This window comes from Pneumocystis murina (genome assembly GCF_000349005.2).
Source record: "Pneumocystis murina B123 chromosome Unknown supercont1.4, whole genome shotgun sequence".
In the NCBI taxonomy this organism is placed as follows: domain Eukaryota; kingdom Fungi; phylum Ascomycota; class Pneumocystomycetes; order Pneumocystales; family Pneumocystaceae; genus Pneumocystis; species Pneumocystis murina.
Window position 1 is genome coordinate 1 of NW_017802362.1, and position 14,646 is coordinate 14,646.

Consider the following 14,646-nt stretch of genomic DNA (forward strand, 5'->3'; position numbering starts at 1 on the left):
CCAAAACATTCATTTATCATTTTTATTAATAAAAAAACCCTAAATCTCTATCTAATATCTCATTTCCAATAAATATCTCTCTAAACTTCCTTCTAATCTCTTAAATTTAATAAAAACCCCCTCCTAATCTATCATCTTCAATAAATTCTTCCAAAATCTCATCTCTAATAAAAACTTCTTTAAACTTTCTTATCATCTTTAACAATTCTCCACTAACTCTCGGGCTTTTTTCTCCATTTTTCCTATAATTAAACGGCAATTCTCAATTTTTATTTCATTATTCTAGATTAAAAATCTACACCTCATTCTTCTACATCTTCTTCTATATTATATATAAACAATGGATATATGCACTTTTTCATTCTAATCTCTTTTTTCATTCTTTTTACAACATTCCCATAACAATCACTCCCAACAACATGATTTTTATCATTTCCGGAACTCTTATTTTCATTCCTTCATTCGGTTTCACTTCTTCCTCTTTCTCTTCCTCTTTTTGTGTTTCTGTTTCTTTACTTGAATCACTCGTACATCTCGTAGGTTTGCATTTTCGCATCGACGTCAATGTCACCGTTGATGTCACTGTAGATGTACTTGTCAACGTACTCGTATGCAACGATGTACTCGTCACCCATGTATCTGTCGTCTGAACTAATGTACATTCTTCCGTTACCTTCCCTCCATCTACCGACTCTGTCGTCGTTGCCGTCGTTGTCGTCGTCGTCGTCGTCGTCGTTGTTGTTGTCGTCGTCGTCGTTGTCGTTGCTGTCGTCGTCGTTGTCTGTGTCGCCGTTGATATCACCGTATGATGCGGTGTAACTTTTAATCCTTCTATTCCTTCACACAACTTGTCTATTTCTTTACAGGCCGCTTCACACCCTGGACAATCCTTTCTAAACCCGCAGTCTCCTTGTAAACCTTTACATTTCTCTTTCAATTCTAAATACAATTCCAATGCTCTCGCCGTTGCAACAAATGCCTTCTTTTCTGGTTCTGATACTTCTCCACTTACAAATGTTCTCCGAACAAGTATAACATTACTCGTGTTTGTCGTTCCACTTGGTGTTGATCCTCCTGGTGCTGGTGGCCCTGCTGGTGTTCCTCCTGATGGCCCTGATGGCCCTGCTGGCCCTGCTGGTGGTGTTCCTGGTGCTGGTGGTGGTACTGGTACAGGTGCCCCTCCTGGTGTTCCTCCTGGTGCTGCTGGTGGTACTGGTAGTGGTGCCCCTCCTGATGTTGGTTGTGCTGGCGGTGCTAGTGTTGGTGCTGGTACTGGTACGCCTCCTGGTGTTGGTTGTGCTGGTGCTGGTGGCTGTACCGGTGGTCCCACTGGTTTAGGAACACTGCCATCTTGAGCCTTTGATCCTCCACCTTGTCCATCTTGTTCAGGTCTTGATAATACTAACTTAGCTTCCTTCGCAAATTTTTCTGATTCCTGTTTCGCCTTTTCGTATTCATCTTTCTTCTTCTCTAATTCATCTTTCTCATTATCCAGTTTATTTTTTAGGGTTGGACATTTTTCTTTTACTTTTTTAACCAACTTTTTGCAAAGTTCTTCTTTCTTAGCATCTTCACATAGACTATTCAATGTTTGATTCCCTTCTTTTTTCCATTCAGTACAATGTTTTCCTAATGTTTCTTTACATTTAGTTTCATCGCTTAAACTACCTTTCAATTTATGCGTCAACTCATTCTCCAATTTTAACTTTTCAAAGAATGGCTTGCATTTCTCTTCTAGTTCTAAACAGACTCCTTTTCTACCCGCATTGTTTGTTTTTTTCAACCTATCTGGACAATTTTCTATATATTGATGACAATATGGATCAAACAACGTGCAGAGTTCTTCAACCAATGTTTCATTTCTTTTTCCATTTTCAATTTTTTCTATAATTTTTCCAATGTCCATGTTATTTTTTAAAAAAAGACACTCATTTTCTGTTTGTTCTACCATAAAACTACATGTTTCTTCTCGTAAAGCACATGAAACACTAAAATCTTCTTTTCCTCTTCTAGATAATTCCTCACATTCTTTCTTTAATACTGCCGTACAATTTCCTTGAGTTCTTAATGCATCATCTCCTCTTTTTAATAATCTTTTTCTCAATTCTTCTGTAACTTTTAAATATTCACATCGTCTATTCAGTGTATTACATTTCTCATGATTCAAATATGAATCACTTTCAAGATCTTTGCACTTCTTCTTCAATTCTACACAATCTTCCTTTCTTGGAAAATCTCTTCTCAAATTTAAAACTACTTCTAATTCTTCCGATTGAAGAATTACATCATCTAAAAGTTCATAACATAGTTCAGTCGGTCGATGACACTTTGTAAAGTATCTTCTATCCTCCTTAAGTTTTGTATAATTACCTACTACCGATTTTTGACATTTTTCAAGATTCTCAGTAACCAATTCTAAATCACCAATAAGCCCTTTCAATCCTTCTTGAAAGTATCTATTCAACACCCTATCTTGTCCCTTTTTATAGCATGCTACTCTTACATTTTCACATGCTTTTCCAATTTTATTCGTACATACACCTTCTAAATGGAAACATTCCGATTCAAACTTTATACAATCTTCCCTACTAACCGATTTTGATACCTGTCCCCATGAAAAATAATCTGATTCTATATCTTCAAATTTCGTAGACAATCCTTTTATGTAAAGTTCTAATTTAAAATTCGTACATCTATCTTCTACTTCTACTAATTCTTTGCATTTATTGTCTTTATCTTTATCTCCACATAATTCTTCTAATCCATAATCTAGGTGTTTAAAAGATTCACAATCTTCTAACGCTTTTTTGCATTTTTCTCCCTCATCTTTTCCATTCCTTTCTTTGATCAACAATAATGCTAAATCTCGCAACGTCTTATATTTTGGTTTTCCAACAATAATTCCCTTAGCTTCTTCTTTTTTATAAAGATTTTCCACTTCAATCTTTTCTGGAAATCTTGGTTTTTCTCTAACCGGACTAAAATCTAATTTTGGTCCTTCATATTCAATCCCTTTTCCCTTACATTTATTCTTGACTTTATCACATTTTGTATCCTTACAACTTGATCCATAAAAATAACACTTTTCAAGATATTCTTGACATTTTTCCACTAATTCTTTATCTTCAAGTTCCTTCTCTAAAGGCTTACAACTATCTCCATGATTCTTTTGAAGGTATTCACATGTTTTATCTGAATTAAAACATGAAAACACTAATTCATCACTATATTCACTTAATCCTTGACAAATTTCTTTCATTCTTTTTTTACATTCATCTTTATTATTAACTTTCCCTTCAAGAGCTCTTAAAAGAATTTCTTTTGCCACTCCTTGACGTCTCTGTCGATAACATCTATCTCTCAACTTAACGCACTTCTCTTCAAGATTATTTGGATCTGCTTCTTCTAATAATAGACATTTTTCTTCATATTTTCTACATTTTTCATCTGTTAGGTTATTCAATGCATTTTCAACTTCTGTTTTAAAAGCACCCAATTCAGTTTCAAGTTTTTTCTTTAATTCTTTGCATTTTTCTCCTTCTTTTCCATTTTCACAAAGTCCCTTAACTTTGACATCCACACTCTCCAATTTTCCATCTATTTTCTTCAATTCCTCACAATATTGTTTGAGGTTTGCCTTGCATTTATTATCATCACTATAATAACTTTTCACAATTAAACCCAAAACCTGTTCCTCCTTAATCTCATCATTTCCTGCTGCTTGTCCTGCTGCTTGCCTCTTAACCGGCTGTGCCATCGCCGCCTCTTTCTGGGCGACTTCCTCTACCCATCAGTTATTCTAATGAATATTGGGATTTTTGAATTTTATTTTTTTTAAATAGTGATTTTTTATTTTACATTGGGTTTAGCTTTAAATATTTCATTTCTAATATTAATTTAGAAAAATTAAATATTTTTATTTTTGTGTTTATAATTTTTTAATTATTTTCTAAATTTTTAGAAATTTCATTTAATTTTTTTTTGCTATTTTTTTCAAAAGTTTTATAGATAAATTTATAGATTAGATTTTGTCTTGAAAACAATATTTATGGAAAAAAAACGTTAATGTTCTTTTTATAGTCTAATTATTAAAATACTTTTATAATCTATTCATAATATTTGTTTTTAAGTTCTAATTTTTCTAATATTTCATGCGTTAAAAAAGACCTAATTGTTCTTTTAATATTTTTCAGAAAATGTGGTTTATTAATCTAATTTAAAGTTTATAAATTAATGTTATTTTTTGAATTTCGATCAAATTAGATTTTAAATAAAATTTTTTTTGTATATTTTTTATTTAAAAATATAAATATAATTGGAAAAATGTTTGAAAAAATAAAAATTAAAAGGCTTGTTTTTCTAAAATGAAAAAATATTTTAGAAATTAATTATAAAAAAATAAAATTTTATAAATTAAGATTTTAGTATGTATAGGATTGACTTTTTTTGCTATTCACAACTTTTACGGTTTTATGTATAATTAGCCCTAACCCTTTCTATGATTAAAAAGGTGATTTTTGACTCAACACGGGAATGTCAGAATTTTAAATATTAAATATTAAATTGTATTAGATTTTTATATAATTTATTTTTTATATAATATAGAATCTTTTTTGGAAATAGGGTCTTTTTTTCTTTATTTAAGGACTATTTTTATAAAAATAAGTTATGTATTATAAAAATAAGTCCAAAAATCATGTTGAAGTATTTCAATATCCAAAACACCCATTTCTACTTTCTCCCAGATATATAGAGGAGGTGCTTTCTACGAGCATGGAAAACGGTCTTAACTCAGAAGAAGCTGAGAAACGGCTTTTAAAATATGGGGCTAATTCTTTAAATAATGAAGGAGGTGTATCTGTTATTGCGGTGCTTCTACGACAAGCTGCTAATGCTATGACGCTTGTAAGGATAATAATATATTTTTTTGACCATATATATATTTGCTGATAGGTTCTTATAACTGCAATGATTGTATCTTTAGGCATAAGAGATTGGATTGAAGGGGGTGTAATAACAGCCGTCATATTAAGTATGTATATATATATATTAAGATTACATCTTAATTTTTGGATAGTCAATATTGTTGTAGGCTTTTTTCAGGAATATAATGCTGAAAAGACTGTAAGCTCTTTGCGTTCTTTATCGTCTCCAACGGCACATGTTGTTCGTGATGGTTCTAGTTTTACGATTCCTTCTTCTCGGATTGTGCCAGGTGATGTTGTAGAATTAAAGACAGGAGATACTGTTCCTGCGGATATACGTCTTTTTGAAGCTATGAACTTTGAGACTGATGAGTCTTTATTTACAGGAGAGTCTTTACCTGTAAGTAAGTCTGTTACTATGGAATTCACCGATGAGGATATTCCAATTGGTGATCGTGTTACTATGGCATGGAGTGTTACTAGTGTTACTAAGGGACGCGCAAAAGGCATTGTTGTATTCACGGGAATGGCTACTGAAATTGGAACTATTGCTAAGTCTATTCAAAAGAAAAAAATTATTAAGAGAAATGAAGAGGGAAAGACTAGTCCTCATGCATATATTATTGCATGTGGAATGGTTATTTTAGATGGTATTGGCCGCTTTTTAGGTATTAATATTGGAACACCATTGCAAAAAAAATTATCTGCTCTTGCTATTGGTCTTTTTGGTATTGCTTCACTTTTTGCATTAATTGTATTTGCTGCAAACCGTTTTGTGACTAAAGATGAAGTAGTCCTTTATGCCATAGCTACTGGCCTTTCCGTATGTATTTATGCATTTCGGAATATTATGATCTAATATTTTAGATGATTCCATCGAGTTTAGTTGTTGTCCTTACTATAACTATGGCTGTTGGTACAAAACGAATGGTTCATCGTCATGTAATTGTTCGTAAGCTTGATTCATTAGAAGCTCTCGGTGCTATTACTGATATTTGTTCTGATAAAACGGGTACTTTAACACAAGGTTAGTCATATTTTTTTTTTTTGGTTTTTAAAACGTATTTTAGGCAAAATGATAGCTCGTCAGGCTTGGATTTGTGGATTTGGTATGTTTTTGGTATCAGAAAATAATGAGCCATTGAATCCTACTGCTGGGACTGTAGTTTTTGTTAATGCTACTCCTTTAGAATATATTCAAGATAATTATAGAGAAAAGGTAGAAATTAATTTAGAAACATTTAATATAAGTCAAGAGTTGGATGGGTTTTTAAATGTTGCATCGTTGGCGAATTTGTCAACTATTCACCAAGATAATGAGCAACGGTGGAAAGCAACTGGGGAGCCTACCGAAATTGCGTTGCAAGTATTTGCATCTCGTTTTAACAGGGGGAAAAATAAATTATCTAAAGGGTTTAATTCATTATGGACTCAACTAGCTGAGTTTCCTTTCGATAGTGATATTAAGAAAATGTCTGTTGTTTTTCAGAAAAATACAGAAAAAAAAATTATGGTATTTATGAAAGGTGCTATCGAAAAGGTTATTCATGATTGTATTACTATGGGTGCGGAAATGAAGCCACTAAGTGAAAAAGATAAAGAGGAAGTATTTAGGAATATGGAAGTTTTTACTAGTCAGGGTTTGCGAGTCTTGGCATTGGCTCAAAGACAATTAATTGAGAATATTGATAATTGGGATGAGGTTTCTCGGGATGATATTGAGTCAAACATGAATTTGCTTGGGTTTGTTGGTATATATGATCCTCCTAGACCAGAATCTGCTTCATCTGTTAAAGGTATTATGTTTTTTTTTAATTAGTTTTATTGATTGTATATTAGAATGCCATCAGGCTGGTATAAATGTTCATATGCTTACAGGAGATCACTTGGGAACTGCTAAAGCTATAGCAATGGAAATTGGTATTCTTCCTCGAAATATGAGCAAATTTTCGAATAGTATATCTTATATGATTATGACTGCTTCTGAGTTTGATAAAATGAGTGATTCTGAAATTGATTCTCTCTCATGTTTACCTTTGGTTATTGCAAGATGTGCGCCACGAACCAAGGTTCGAATGATAGAGGCATTGCATCGACGAAAAGCGTTTTGTGCTATGACAGGTGATGGAGTCAACGATTCACCAAGTTTGAAACATGCAGATGTTGGTATTGCCATGGGAATGTCGGGATCAGATGTAGCAAAAAATGCTAGTGATATTGTTCTTATTGATGATAATTTTGCATCTATTATAAATGCAATAGAAGAGGGTCGCAGGATGTTTGATAATATTAAGAAAGTTTGTTTTTAAATATTTCAATAGATATTTAAATATTTATTAATTGTAGTTTGTACTTCATCTTTTAGCCGCAAATGTTGCTCAGGCTCTTTATTTGTTAATTGGTCTTGTATTTCAGGATAAAAGTGGTTTTTCTGTATTTGCTTTGACTCCAGTTGAGATTCTTTGGATTATTATGGTAACAAGTGCCTTTCCTGCTATGGGGCTTGGTATGGAGGCTGCCTGTTCTGATATTATGAAGCGACCGCCTCATAATGTATTTATTTTTTTGTTTTTATGAATTATAAATGATTATAAATAGATCAAAATTGGGGTATTTACGTATGAAGTTATTGTTGATACTTTCGTTTATGGTTTTATTCAGGCTGTAATTTGTTTAGTATCTGTAAGTTTATAATGATTTCTTATACATATAAATTTATAATTATAGTATGTTATTGTTGTTTGGGGATATGGAGATGGGAATCTTGGCGTTTTTTGCAATGATTTTTACAATTCATCATGTGAACAAGTATATAGAGGAAGGTCTACTACGTTTGTTGAGCTTACTTGGATGATATTGATTCTTGCATGGGAAGTGATTGATCTTCGACGATCTATGTTTTACTCTAATCCAGAATCTCCTTTCAAATATACTCAATTGTATCATCATCTTAAAGGAAATAAATTATTGTTATGGTCTGTAGTTTTTGGCTTTTTTAGTGTTTTCCCTGTCATTTACATACCAGTAATTAATAAGGAGATTTTTAAGCATTCCCCTATTACATGGGAATGGATCCTTGCATTATCTGGTTTATTACTTTTTATTATAACTTCGGAATTGTGGAAATGGGCTAAACGGATTTATTATAGACATTGTCAAAAAAGAGCATATAATTTTGATTCCGATTTAGAAAAAAAATGTCCATTTGAGAGATATGCATCAATAGAAAATAATACTATTAAACTTGGTTCTTGAATATTTGTTTATCTATATTTAGGGTTTTTTATGAATTTTATGGTAATATTTATTAATATTAGAATGAATTCCATTATTTCTTGTTTTTTTTTTGTAGTGAGGCTATATATAATTTATTTTATGATGTTTTTTGAGTTAATTATATATAAAGGGTAAATTTAACTGTTTGTTTATTTACGTGTATAGTATTTATGTTGATAGTTTTTATTAGATTTATAGATATTGGGATCCAAAAATAAATTTAAAATTGATAATATTTTTATAATAAATTTTATGATTTGGACAGTAATATGATTTTAAGCTAGGATTTTATATGATTTCTAGAAATTAATATAGATTTGGTTTATAAAAATTTATTTCTGTTTTTATTAAAAATATAATTTTATTAGAACTATTTTTTTTAACTTTTGATTTATCATATAATGTATTATTAAAATATATTTTTATTTTGAAAGGAAAATAGATCGGATGCTTTTTGAAGATTTATGGAGTTGCATTGTGTTTATAATTTTGATGATTTTTTATTAAAAAACTTAGAATAAATTTAAGTTTATATTAATTTATAAATTGATATTTTAAATAGTTTTAAAAATGTAAATTTTATTTAAGATTTTTCAGTGATTTCATATATACTATTTTGTTTTTTATTTGAATATTAGTTAATATTTTAATGAAAGTTATTTTGTAATAAGATTTTATAGAATTTTTATTGATTATTTCTTAGAGTAAAAAGTATGAAAGATTATTATAAATTTATTTTTAATATGAAGTTTTATAATTTTAAACTATTTTCGATGTATTCAAAAATGTATTAATTTTAAATTTTAATAATTTAGATTTTTTTGTTTTTATTTATTAAATTTTACAGAAAAACATAATTTAATTGTTAAAATTGTTTTTAAATTTTAAGATTTTGAATTAAAATTATTTAATATTAATTCTTATTAAAATAGATGACATCTAAGTTTATATTAAAAAATAATTAAATTTAACTTTTAAATATTTTACTTTTATTTAAACTACTTAAAGTGTGATTATAGTCAATACATGCATTAGTTTATTTTAATTCGTTTATTTTTTAATATAAAACGTTATCTAATTATAAATTTATAATAAAATTGAATATATTCTTTGTTTAATGAAAGGTATTTCTTTTTAAATGAATTAAAATATTAAGAAATCATTTATTAAAATTTAGTTTTTATTAAAAAATGCAAGATATAATGTAGTGAATTATATTAAATTTCTAGGATCTTTAAATAGATTTATCTATAAAAAAGTAATGATTAACTAATAATATAGATACATTATTAATTAAAAATATTCATAGTTTTTAACAAATTATAAGTTTTTTTCGTGATGACTATATAGTTATTGTATATTTCTTAAAGATTGTTAAAAACTATAAAAAGATTGTATAGATTATGTAGATAAAAATATATTAAATCATAAAAATATATAATATTGAAAATGATGAGAATATATTATCTACTCGACTATGCAACCAGCTCAACAATGCCACCAACTTCTTTAATTTTTCTTTCGGCAGTTTGTGAGACATGCCGGGCACGAACAATAATCGGTATAGAAGGTAGACGACCTTTTCCGAGAACTTTTCCATATCCCTAAAATAAAATATTAGTCACTATAACATCCCTAAAATATAATCACATGAACAAGAGTATCAATAATAGGCGACGTATCTGTTTTTTGGTTTAGAAATTTTTCTCTTTCTTCTTTCGAAATAAGGGACCATAATTTTTCAACATTTACTGGAGGTCTCCAAAACTTCTGAAGTAAATAAAAAGGAAATAAAGTTATACAATTCAAACTTCACCTGATTATTTGTCCTATTTATCAAAAAATTAATCAGCTAAATTTCTTCGTTTTAAAATTGGTGTATTATACTTATGAAAATATCTCATTCCTACCTAATGAAAAATTAGTAATGTCTAAAGGAGAAGCAGCACCTATAAGGCACCGTTTATTTTTTAAACTTACTTTTCCAAAATATCCAGGATGGTATTTATCCATATTGATGCGATGATGATGCATCCCACCTGCAAGTCCTCTTCCACCGGGATGTTTTCGATGTTTGCCAACTCTTCCATAACCCGCCGATACATGACCTCTATGTTTTCGTGTATTATGAAGTCTTGTTGGCATTTTTATTTAATTATTTGAAAAATTTTTTATTAATTTTTGGTACTTCGAAAATTTGAGACTAGATTTTTAAAATATTAAGTTTTATTTATATTTTAGGGCTAAGTTTTTGGATATTGGAAATTTTAAAAAAATGTTTTTATATTTATGAATTATATTATAATTTAGTGATTTTTTATAATATTTGGAAACCTTTAGCATTAAGAATGTTATTTATGAATGTTGTAAATGAAATTTAAATAATAATTTATATATTTTTAATATTATAATGCTAATATTCAAAGATATTTATGTTTATTTTTCTATAATATATCTTTTAAAATTAAAATTTTGAAATATTGATATCTAGTTTTATTGGCTATATGTATTTCTGTACATTTTTGTAAATTTTACATTTTGGTTGATAGTTATTTTTTTAATTTTTTAGAATTTTTAAGTTAAATATTGATATTTATTTTTTATTAATCTTTATATTAGAATTTCTGCATTATTATATTTAAATAAGCATAGACATTTATAAGTTTGTTTCTTAAAAATGTTTAAAAAATTATAATTATTTGTTTAATAATAGTTATGTTAAAACGGTATCATAACTTGTTTAAGATTGATATCAGAATTAGCTTTTATAATCTTAAAAATAACATTTCCGGTATTACTGTATTTATTCAATTTGATAATTTATAATTATTTTTAGTATTTTATTTTTATTGAAATTTTTATTCTTATTTATAAAAATGTTATTTAAAATTTAAAAAATTTTTTATGAAGATTAAGTTTGAAGAATAAAGTATATAAGGGTTTGAATAAATCTGATATAATAGTTATTTTTAGAAAAAGACTATTTGTATTAATATATTATTTATGTAATAATATGGTATATTTCTAAATGAATGGTATAAATAATATTCAATATTATAAATAGTAAATATATGAATATTAAAATTCAAAAAAAAATATTCATTAAATTATTGTTATTAGATTAATGATATTTAGGTATTATGTGATGGATATGATACATCTGTAAACCATGCATGTTTAAGTGCATTTGATGCGGAAATTCGCCTAAAATTATAAATAATTAGAAGTAGTATTTATTATTATTACTTACATATTAGGCTGTAATTGTAGCATTTTATTTAATAAATCTATTCCAAGGGGATCCAATTGTGGTATAATTTGACTAAGATCTTGAACATTATATACTGGATAATTAGCACGATATTCTGGATATTGACTAATTCCAGGCCAAGTATGTTCATTAGGTGTACCCATAAGACGAAATATTTTCAGTAGTTGATCATCATTGTTACTTCCAGGGAATAAAGGTCTACCTGTATACATTTCCGCCATAATACATCCAGCAGACCAAATATCAATGCTGGTTGAATATGTACGAGATCCAAGAAGAACATCTGGTGCTCTGTACCATAGAGTTACAACCTCATTTGAAAATGTATTTACAGGGATTCCAAACGCTCTTGCAAGCCCAAAATCAGCAAGCTTTAATTGGCCTCGTTTATTAATAAGAAGGTTTTGTGGCTTAAGGTCTCGATGAAGAACACGATTATCATGGCAAAATGCAATTCCTTTAAGCAGTTGGTACATAAAGCCTTTGGCAATATTAGGGTCTAAAGCACCCCCATTTCCTTGAGAATCCATATATTTCTTTAAGTCTTTATCCATATATTCAAATACCAACATAAGTTTGCTTTCTGTATGAATGACATCCCATAAACCAACGATATTTTCGTGCTTAAGTTCCTTCATAAGTGATATTTCTCGAATAGCCTAAATTTATATTTATTATATATGTCCGTAGTATTTTACATGCAGTTATACCGTTGATGGAGTACCCTCATCTGCATCTACGAATATCTCTTTCAAAGCAACAATTTCCCCTGTTGCACGATTTCGTCCTAGAATATAAATTTTTGAATTATATATAATCTATTTTAAATTTACCTTTGTGAACTGTGGCATATGTTCCTTCACCAAGTTTTTCTAGTTGTTGATAGTTTGAAGTCATTGTTAATAAAATAGAATTTGTAAATAATCCCTCTTTTATAAATTAAAATAATTGATTAAAGATAATTTATTTTCGATGTTAATATGATCGAAATACTTGTAAAAATTTTATTTTCATATTCTTTTGTAAAAGTTTTAAATCCTTAAATGCTTTTACTTGCCATATTTTATTTTTATAATTTTAATTGAAATAATTATTTTAAATTATTTTTAAAAAAAATATATTAAATATATATATTATAAGTTTAGTTATTAAATGAGAATATTTTTCGATTTTGTGTAAAAGGTTTTTATATAATTTGATTTATGAAACTTCATTTATTATAATTATATATCTGAATTTGAATTTAATTTTTTATAAAGTTTCGATAAAGATCGTAATATTTTTTATAAATTGCAAATTTCTCATTTTTTATGTTATAAATAAGAATGTCTTCTGAGACATATTATAAATCTCTTAAAGTTTCTGCACTTAAAGAACTTTTACAAAAACGATTTTTACCAGTGAGAGGTAAAAAGGAAGATATGGTCGCACGTTTATTAGAGGCTGATAAATCTGATAACGATAAGCTTAATGTTACTCGACTTTCTAAAGTCTCTAAGGATGATCTGGGTGATCTTGCTCCTCCAGAAGATGAAATTGATTGGGAAGATGATACTACTGATATACCAATAAAATCTACTTTGTTTGAAAAAACGTCAATTATACATAATTTTGATAAGTTAATTAATTCTAAAAAAAATTTCAGACAAAATAATCCTCAAAAAATTCAGAAAGATTCCAATTTTAAATTTGTTTCTATTGCGTCTATATTTTCTACATCATCTGATTCTATAAATAATGTTTCTATTAAGGAGAATGCTACGTTGAAAAATGTTCCTTCTATTAAGAAAAGAAATAGTGAAAATGCTTTTGATATGGATTGGCAATCAATTGAAAATGAAATTGTTAAACGTAAGATTAGAGCATCTCGTTTTGGAATTTCAGAAAATGAAAATAATAAAAGGCTTGAAAGATCTATTCGTTTTAACGTAGCTAATACTGTGAAACTTGATTATTATAAGAATTTTTCAAGTGAAACACCTGAAAAAAATATAAAATTTGTAAAATCTAGAATTTTAAATAACTCAGTAGAAAATGAAAAAATACGGAGAAGAGTAGAGAGATTTGGGAAAAAAAGTAGGGAAATGAAATGATTTCTTATAAAAGTCTTTATAGTTATTTTTGTTTTAATTTTTTTTGAAATCATGTTTTTTGACGCCCTTATAAATTGAAAGATAGTTGTCTATTTAAAATGATAAGTATGTATGTGATTTATTATATTTAATATTTAAAGATTACATAGATTTTATATTATGAAACATTGAAATTATATGATAGCTATAATTTTTAGAATTTGGATTTATAACTTGAACTGCTTTTTTATTTTTTCATCAACCAATTCAGTAGCAGAAATATCAGAGAACCATAGTACCTTACAGCCTGCTTTTATGTTAATTAATGAGCATGGTAATTCTTCTATATAATTCCATATTCTTTTCATAATTTCCCGCTTTTTTTCTCCTAATACAATAAAAGCAATTCTTTGTGCATTAGTTATAACTGGAAGTGAGAAAGTAATGCGTGTTGATGGTGGTTTTGGTGAATTAGTAATAGATATTACCCAAGAGGTGTTTTCTTGTAAACTTTTATGATTAGGGAATAATGAACATGTATGTCCATCTTCTCCACAACCCAATAGTAAAAGATCAAATTCTGGAAATTTTTTTGTGTTTTTAATAGGAAATTTTCTCATTAATACTGATTCGTATGCTTTAGATAGTTTTTCTGGATTATTTAATAAAGACACATCAATAGTATGAATATTTTCCATGGGAATAGGTAGTTTCATAAAAAATTCATCATAACAAAGTTTGTAATTTGAATCTTGACTATATAACGGTACAACACGTTCATCTGCAAAAAATATTTCCCTAATAAATAATAATTTTCTAATTGAAATATTATGAAAAAATACCATTTATTCCAATCAATACCATTTAAGTTTTCAATATTTTCACCCAAAATCTTTGGTAATGATCCTCCGCTAATAGCTACATTAAATTTATTATGTTTTATGATACTTTCATTGTATGCTTTTTTTATATATTGGTAAAGTGCATTCCTTAGATCATCTTTTGTTTGGAATGAATAAAGAGTAGCCATTAAAAATGAAAAATATCTTTAAATATTTTTGAATTTTAATATATTCCGAAAGTTATTTTGATTTAAAAACGT

At 28.0% G+C, this 14,646-nt stretch overlaps 6 protein-coding genes across 6 annotated transcripts; 2 read left to right on the top strand and 4 right to left on the bottom strand.

Moving 5' to 3' along the window:
* Positions 1–385: 385 nt before the first annotated feature.
* Positions 386–4,057, bottom strand: PNEG_01377 (hypothetical protein; the record flags this gene model as incomplete). Its single annotated transcript, XM_007875120.2, has 1 exon — positions 386–4,057. The coding sequence occupies exon 1, from the start codon at positions 3,755–3,757 to the stop codon at positions 386–388; it is 3,372 nt and encodes a 1,123-aa protein (XP_007873311.2). The 5' UTR covers positions 3,758–4,057.
* A 506-nt stretch (positions 4,058–4,563) lies between these two features.
* PNEG_01378 (potassium/sodium efflux P-type ATPase, fungal-type) lies at positions 4,564–8,283 on the top strand. Its single transcript, XM_007875121.1, has 9 exons — positions 4,564–4,905; positions 4,954–5,032; positions 5,078–5,748; positions 5,793–5,952; positions 5,996–6,721; positions 6,765–7,222; positions 7,272–7,478; positions 7,524–7,607; positions 7,653–8,283. The coding sequence occupies exons 1-9, from the start codon at positions 4,669–4,671 to the stop codon at positions 8,178–8,180; spliced, it is 3,150 nt and encodes a 1,049-aa protein (XP_007873312.1). The 5' UTR covers positions 4,564–4,668; the 3' UTR covers positions 8,181–8,283.
* Positions 8,284–9,676: 1,393 nt separating this feature from the next.
* On the bottom strand, positions 9,677–10,346 carry PNEG_01379 (60S ribosomal protein L27a; the record flags this gene model as incomplete). Its single annotated transcript, XM_007875123.2, has 5 exons — positions 9,677–9,805; positions 9,852–9,968; positions 10,018–10,030; positions 10,089–10,111; positions 10,182–10,346. The coding sequence occupies 5 exons, from the start codon at positions 10,344–10,346 to the stop codon at positions 9,677–9,679; spliced, it is 447 nt and encodes a 148-aa protein (XP_007873314.1).
* A 986-nt stretch (positions 10,347–11,332) lies between these two features.
* Positions 11,333–12,508, bottom strand: PNEG_01380 (serine/threonine-protein kinase pef1; the record flags this gene model as incomplete). The annotated part of the gene is made up of 4 exons (XM_007875124.1): positions 12,306–12,508; positions 12,183–12,259; positions 11,452–12,131; positions 11,333–11,405 (listed from the first exon to the last, which is right to left on the bottom strand). The coding sequence occupies exons 1-4, from the start codon at positions 12,367–12,369 to the stop codon at positions 11,333–11,335; spliced, it is 894 nt and encodes a 297-aa protein (XP_007873315.1). The 5' UTR covers positions 12,370–12,508.
* Positions 12,509–12,793: 285 nt separating this feature from the next.
* Positions 12,794–14,272, top strand: PNEG_01381 (hypothetical protein). Its single transcript, XM_007875125.1, has one exon. It carries the CDS (start codon positions 12,798–12,800, stop codon positions 13,563–13,565), a length of 768 nt encoding a protein of 255 aa, XP_007873316.1. The 5' UTR covers positions 12,794–12,797; the 3' UTR covers positions 13,566–14,272.
* On the bottom strand, positions 13,772–14,574 carry PNEG_01382 (6-phosphogluconolactonase; the record flags this gene model as incomplete). The annotated part of the gene is made up of 2 exons (XM_007875126.1): positions 13,772–14,342; positions 14,387–14,574. 2 exons carry the CDS (start codon positions 14,572–14,574, stop codon positions 13,772–13,774), a joined length of 759 nt encoding a protein of 252 aa, XP_007873317.1.
* Between the last annotated feature and the right edge of the window lie 72 nt (positions 14,575–14,646).

What these genes read in the sequence shown, in the direction of transcription:
- PNEG_01381 (XM_007875125.1), top strand. Translation starts at nt 12,798, where the DNA reads ATGTCTTCTGAGACATATTATAAATCTCTTAAAGTTTCTGCACTTAAA.
- PNEG_01378 (XM_007875121.1), top strand. Translation starts at nt 4,669, where the DNA reads ATGTATTATAAAAATAAGTCCAAAAATCATGTTGAAGTATTTCAATAT. An exon ending in AATAACAGCCGTCATATTAA is followed by an intron (nt 5,033 to 5,077) that starts GTATGTATATAT and finishes ATTTTTGGATAG; the next exon opens with TCAATATTGTTGTAGGCTTT. An exon ending in CCATAGCTACTGGCCTTTCC is followed by an intron (nt 5,749 to 5,792) that starts GTATGTATTTAT and finishes CTAATATTTTAG; the next exon opens with ATGATTCCATCGAGTTTAGT.